This window comes from Fragaria vesca, unplaced genomic scaffold (assembly GCF_000184155.1).
Source record: "Fragaria vesca subsp. vesca unplaced genomic scaffold, FraVesHawaii_1.0 scf0513040, whole genome shotgun sequence".
In the NCBI taxonomy this organism is placed as follows: domain Eukaryota; kingdom Viridiplantae; phylum Streptophyta; class Magnoliopsida; order Rosales; family Rosaceae; genus Fragaria; species Fragaria vesca.
This window is the reverse complement of record NW_004443434.1, coordinates 2,230-9,365: the sequence shown is the minus strand read 5'-3', so window position 1 is coordinate 9,365 and position 7,136 is coordinate 2,230. Positions and strand designations below refer to the sequence as shown.

The following is a 7,136-nucleotide window of genomic DNA, read 5'->3' as shown; positions in this document are numbered from 1 at the left end:
GAGGGAGAGAGAGAGCAAGCAGACGAGCTAGGGAGAGAGAGATGAAGAGAATGAGGGAGAGAGAGCTGAAAGTTATAGAATGGAGCAAAAAAAAATTCAAAATTTTTGGCGGGCATAACTGCCGCTTAAAATTTTTGAACTTAATCGACGGAATATATTTTTCCGTCGCCTAAGTTCAAAATATTTAAGCGGCAGATATCTTGCCAAAAATTTAAATTTTTTATTTTTTTTATAAATTTGGTTCCGTCGACTAAGTAGATATTTCCGTCGACTAAGATATAACCTAAGCGACGGAATAATTTTTCGTCGCCTAAGTTATCATAAATAATCATTTATATTTATATATAAATGTTCCGTCGACTAGGTGAAAACTTAGGCTACGGAAGGTTTTCCGTCGGCTAAGTAGATCTTAGGCGACGAAAATATTATTGTTCCGTCGACGAAAATATTATTGTTCCGTCGGCTAAGTGATTTTTTCCACTAGTACTAGTAGTATTTCCAAGCCTAGGAGAAGAGAAAATGCTAATTTTGTATACTTCTGGTGTATTGTCTATGCTGAGTCTGCTGACTGATCAAAAAGGAAAATGTTCCTGTTTGATGCCATTGCCAAAAAAAATTGTTGTATTAATCTGACTATCTGATCGTTAATCTTCTTTTTGACAATGATCATTACTCCCTTAGATAACTAGATTTAGATGATTAATTTTCTTGTAGAATGGATTTACAATGGTATTGTGGAAATGATGTAGGTTATTCTGAGTATTTCGACAAGAATGGCATTATTGCATATGACTTTCCAGATTTCATTCGTGTTCTTGCTAGACTAATGTGAAACTTAAATATCTTGTATGCAAGCTATGGTTTGCAACCATAAAATGGTGACTAAATAAGAGTCAATAGCACAAAATTCTCAAAGTATTAGGAAGACATAAACTGGCGACTAAATAAAAGACAATTGCACCAAATTCTCAAAGTACTTGAAAAACAAGTTGACTAGGAAGACATAAACTGGTGACTAAATAAGAGAGATTGCACCAAATTCTCAAAGTACTCAAAAAACAAGTCAACTAGGAAGACATAAACTGGTGTCCAAATAAGAGACAATTGCACCAAATTCTCAAAGTACTTGAAACACAAGTCAACTAGGAAGATGCAAATGATAACACAGATTCCTTAGCCATTGGCACCCCAAAATATATCTTCATCGATCACATGAGCACAGGTAATATGGAAATAACCGTCGCACCACAAAGGACGCAGGGATGCCCAGGTCCCTCAGTTATCTTCATTAGGCACTCCTTGCAATCTGCGCACCACAGGACGTGAGAGCAAGGTTTGTTCTCCCACAAGAATGACTTGGACTTTTGAATCTCTCTGCACCCAAAACAGCAGTGCTTCTCCACTAGATCACTCTGCATCTGCATAATTACAATTTTCATTATAATCACAATTAATATGATCTTACAAAAGTGAATAAATTGACTAACCATCTCAAGCTTCAACTTCTCACTCCCAGCAGCAGCCTCACCCCCTGTATTGTTTTTTTGTTTTGTTTTTACCTATCAAAGAGAAAAGGCAAGGAAGATCATGAGAGACAATATTGGTGGGCCTCACTCCCAGCATTGAGATTGATCTATGAATAATAAGATGACAAACCGATATTATACTTAAATCCTCTATAAAGAACTTATAAAGGTTTGATATTTTAGTAAAAGTAGTGTTAGAAAGCCTACTTCTCCACCTTGAATCAACAGTGCTTGGCATATAAGCATTTTTGTTGGTTCAGGCATTTTTGTTGGCTCAGTAGAGGGATCAGTCAAATCAATTGCTTGTGGAGCTGCATTAGTAAATTGTTGGCACACAGTTTCATGAATTTCACCCAAATCCAATTTGTAGTTAGCCTCCGTTTCTTCATTAAGTCTCAGCACTATTCCAAAACCAATCACATCTTGGGAACACCTTCCCTCCTCTCCACGAATCAATACTTTAGCGCACCATGTAGAAAGATATCTGTTCTGCTGGAAGAGCCGCATGATTGGGCTACCCCCATACCTCTGAAAATGCAAACGTATAAGATTTAACTGATAATTAAGAGGCCACTAAGTGTGATTGATCAATACATTAGCTAATCTCATAACCCTTATTCACATCCAACATGTTAATTTTAAACAAGGCATAGGCTAACAAAGGTTACCTTTTCCCCAAGTTGAAGGATCAGGTTGGGCAATGACTGCACTTTTGGACCCCAATTGACCTTGCCACTGGAAAATAACAAAATGCAACAACAAATTAGCCAAAATCAAAAACAAATCAAGGAAAGACTTTGCAAACTGCCAAGAACACTTAAATATGCAAGGAAGAAGTAAACAGTAATTATATTGAAGAAAACTTTTAAAACTCTACATGATTAAGTACAGAGGAAACAAAAGTTAAGGACTTTCACACTTTTAAGCTACAAGAACACTGAAACTTAAAGAAATCGGAAACTGTAAGTCATTCAGAATCAAGGAAACTGAAAATTAAACAAAATTCGGAAATTGTATATATTATGAGTAAAAGATTGAAACTTTAGAGTGATTAAGTACAGGGGAACAAAGATTTCAACAAAAAATAAGAACTTTGTCATGTTTAAGGTAAAGAACACCGAAATTTAAAGAAAGATGAAAACTTTAAGTCATTGAGAACTAAGAAAACTGAAAACTAAACAAAATTCGGAAAAGTTACGAATTATGAGTAAAAGATTGAAACTTTAGAGTGATGAGGTACAAGGGAAAAAAGATTTCAACAAAAGATAAGATCTTTCACACTTTTAATTTACAAGAACACCAAAATTTGAAGAAAGCTGAAAACTTTTAGTCATTGAGAACCAAGGAAACTGAAAAGTAAACAAAATTCGAAAAATTTACGAATTATGAGTAAAAGATTGAAACTTTAGAGTGATTAGGTACATGAGAACAAAGATTTCAACAAAGATAAGAACTTTGGCATGTTTAAAAGGTAAAGACACTGAAACAAGAAGAATGCTGAAACTTTGTAATGATTAACAAGCACAAAATGGAAACTTTGGAGGCAAATCAAAAATCAAACTAAATTTGATACAAAAGAGATACCTCTCAACATCCAAAGCATAGGTCAGTGCGTGCATATCACCTCTTGGTTCACTGGCCCTTATGGTTCCGGAACCATTTTCGAACAGGTAATGGAAGCATTCTTTGGCATCGTGTTGGAGAGCAGTGAAGAGTGGCGTCCACCCTTCTCGGTCAGTAGCATTGAGGAGAACCTTTTTGCCATATTCCGGACTAAATCTCTCAGCAATAGCCACACATTCTTTCACAGCTCCCAAATCATTAGCCATGATGGCCAGGCGAAAACGCTCCACCAGAGCTGAACGGTTGCCGTCATAGGGTAGAAAATCCTCCTTGACCAGTTCCTGCACATCAGCCTAAGAAGAAATAAACAAAATGTTATGTAAAGAATTGAACTTTTTCCATAAACTGAGAGAGAGAGAGTCTTTTCTCGAGTTAACCTCATAGTTCTCTGCCATGGCTTCAAAATGTCTGTCTCTTTCTCTGCAGGAGCTTTTACAACACAAAAGAGAAGATGTGTGTTATAAAAGAGAGAGAGAGAGAGGGAGGGAGTGACGACCGGTCAACCAAATATCACTATCAACTTATGTCCCACAATGAGTTTTTAGCCAATACACTTCTTGTACTACATTTTAACGTCCTCATGTAGGATTTAAGATAGTGATTTAAGAGCGGGAGAGATTCATATAATACTGCTTTATTAATCTAAACAAGCAATTACACCAACAAGTATTTGTTTATCTTAATTTCTATATCCTCCAAAAATGGGTAAAATTTGTTTGTTTATTTCATACACTTCATAGTCTCGATAATTTTTAGAAAGGGTATTTTCCATGAAGAACTGAAAAGAGTAGCTAGCATTACGCTTTTTTGATATGTCGCTTGGAACGGATCCTAGCTAGTAGCTTAATCAGCTATCTCATATGTATGATCGATATACCGTATACGTACGTGAAGCTGTATCTACACAATGTCATCAGCTTTAACTAAACTCCCTCCTAGCCTAACAGATAAAGAAAGGACAAGGAATTGTTAAAAACAAGAAGAGGTGGGATATGGCTAAGCAACAAACCATACTATACATACAAAAGGTTCTCGACTTGCTAAATACTATACAATGTGTTCATCAGCTTTAACTGAACTCGATCAGCAGGCTTAAAAATGGCCACTCTAGCTCTTCTGATTCGTTGTATGAACCAGAGGACCATTGATTGACATGCTTTGATCGAGTACGGCTTCTATGCAGCCAGAAGTGATGTCTCATGGCCTTGGACTTCTACATGTTCTTCCTTCAAGCATGCATGTTCACAACTTGGGACATTTTAGGCCTTAGAGTACATAGGAGCACATAAGAGCAACATCTTTAGCATCACCATTTTGTCCTCCGATGATGTTCATGCTCTGAACCCAAGGCTGGAACAACCAACTCCAACAGATCGACTCCCCCTCGATCTCTTGCAGAACGTACATAAGGCTGAAGTAAAACCAATTTTGAGGTAAGGAAAATATGGTGAAAAGAAACTAAAACGAAGGGTTGACATGAATTACGTGCATGCGAAAGGTAAATTGTTGGACATACGTACGCATATAATAGTTTTCATGTTTTTTTGTTTCCCTGAGCTGAATTTAATTAATGAAGCGGTACTGACGATTGCTAGAACGAGATGATCATTTCAATATTCTTTCTCCAAAAACATATTAATTATTATCTAAAGTTTGCTTGTCAAGGAATTGCTAGTGAAGAACTAGTAAAATCATATATAACCGAGAGAAGAAAATGAAACAAATTCAATGCATGTGTTCAGTTTATACGTTTTGTTTGTTTTTGGGGCTGCACCCGGAAATTTGAATGAGTTGACTACGTACTCTTGGAGAGGGATCAAGCCACTCGGAGTTTAAGAGTTTCAACAAGTGAATGACTCATTGGAGGGCTTTCATTTTGGAATGGAATAGTGTTTAGGACGAATTTAGTGTGGGCGAACCAGGGTCAAATTCCTCATCCTTTGCTGTATAGATTGTATTTGCTCTTTCTATTCACAATTTTGATCTATTGCAACGACTCCAAAGCTATAAACTTCTGCTTTTGCTGTTTATTAATATTTGGTTTTAGAGAATGAAGCAACCATGAATATCAAGTTTTGGATCTTTCATGAAAACACAAACACACATTCACGAACAAACATACAAATGATACAATCTATTCATTAAGCTTTTCCTGTATGAACCAGGAATGTATACCTTCAGATGAAACTCCCTTCATAGCGTTCTTGGATGAGGCCACCATGTTGTCGATCTTCTGGATGCTGCAGCTGCACACGAACTGGATGAATGGAAGAGCAAGGTCTTCTGCGTTTCTGGATCAAGGCTGCACTATGGGGATGCGCAAGCTCAATGCCAAGCGATAGAGAACACAGGGACTTAGCCTCCTTTATATATTGAATTATTGATCAGAAATCGAATTCAATCCCATAACCAAATCATTATTGTAAGTACTCAATGCTAACAACTGTAAAGGCATATGATCCTATGACAATACTAATTCGATGTAATTCAGGTCAATATGCGATGAACCTCTATGTATTACAACTGATGATATACTACTCGTAATACATGTATGAAACTGAGTTTAAGTCTAAAGCTTATTGTTGTTCAATCCTTGTTCAATACTGATTTGGTTCTAATGTTTAACAGCTGTATTAAGTCCAATTTAGTTCCAACAAAGTTGCCACGCATATGGCACACTCAGGAGCCATGCATACAATACCACTGCAGAGAAGGGTCAAAGTAATGATGAGGATTTGCATGATATATAGCATTTTAACTGTATCTCAGTACGTAGCTACTAGCTAGCTTCACCTAATCACCTTAATTAGTTTTCAATACAATAAAGATATTTTATAAGAAATCAAAGAGTTAATTGTAAATGAACTTGCATAGTTCCAGCAATATCCAAGTGTTAATGTGGGTGTTGCTATATATATATATCCTCATTAAGCTCTGTCAAGCCAAAATCAGAGATCTTATCCAGCAACACATATATTGCTAGATCGTCAATCTTGAAATCACGATGCACTATTCTTATATTGGTACATAGTGACAATAAGTGATCATTTGCTGAGCTAGTAGAGTAGTAGTATATTTTCAGTTCAACAACAAGACAATAAGTCATTTGCTAAGCTAGCAGTATATATTCAAATTGAATCTACGGGTTTCAAACGAAGAGGCTTATCATCAAGCATATCGACCAAAGCTCCGGAAAACTAAAGGATCATGGGAGAGTACGTACATAGTTCTTATCGGATGTTAGGTTAATTGAGATGCAGATCGAGCTAAATCTACAATGTTGAATAATATGAATAATTACGATGAACAACATTAAAATGTCGTCACTTTATCAATATTGCGCGAAACACCATATGGCAACTTAGACTCGAGCAAACAAATATTAGTGATCGTCATTGGCATATATAAATGGCATTTGTAGCACTAGTTACCTAAAAGAGTAGCAATGCAAAGACGCATTTGCATTTTGCTCATATTCAAGCATTGATATATATGGACATAATGAACCAGTGTGCATATATGAATAGAGACAACACATACTAAAAGCATCCATCAGCATATAATAAGAGCCCAAGTCGGATGAAAGCAAGATGAAATTGCAGTTATCCCGTAACTTTCTTCACTTTGAATTTCGTCATGTTAATGTTCTCTCTCTCTCTCTCTCTCTCTCTCTCTCTCTCTCAAGTTTTCAATTCTCGATAAACACATGGTTAGATTCTGTAGATTATGGATTGAAAGTATATATGGCATGCTTCCATTTTTCAGTTCTTTCTTGAACGAGTTTTGTAGATTATGGAATTAGAAGGAAACGACTATATATGCTTATATTATGGGAAAATGCTCATTAGCCCTAAATTTAAAGATTTTTTTCCACTAACAAAATTAGAATATAAAATTCCCATCAACCCTATAAACTCTTAAACATCTATTCCCACTAACAAAATTTTTAACTTTTAGTGATTTTTTCCTGACCAAATTACCCTTGAT

General features: G+C 36.1%; 1 protein-coding gene across 1 annotated transcript; it reads right to left on the bottom strand.

The window, feature by feature from the left end:
- Positions 1-1,064: 1,064 nt before the first annotated feature.
- On the bottom strand, positions 1,065-3,544 carry LOC101310855. Its single transcript, XM_004309714.1, has 6 exons — positions 3,527-3,544; positions 3,111-3,442; positions 2,195-2,261; positions 1,734-2,054; positions 1,488-1,559; positions 1,065-1,418 (listed from the first exon to the last, which is right to left on the bottom strand). The coding sequence occupies exons 1-6, from the start codon at positions 3,542-3,544 to the stop codon at positions 1,209-1,211; spliced, it is 1,020 nt and encodes a 339-aa protein (XP_004309762.1). The 3' UTR covers positions 1,065-1,208.
- Positions 3,545-7,136: the final 3,592 nt, after the last annotated feature.

Coding starts and splice junctions, on each gene's coding strand:
- LOC101310855 (XM_004309714.1), bottom strand. Junction 2,262..3,110: donor TATGCTTTGGATGTTGAGAG/GTATCTCTTTTG, acceptor GTTATTTTCCAG/TGGCAAGGTCAATTGGGGTC. Junction 2,055..2,194: donor TCCTTCAACTTGGGGAAAAG/GTAACCTTTGTT, acceptor TTGCATTTTCAG/AGGTATGGGGGTAGCCCAAT.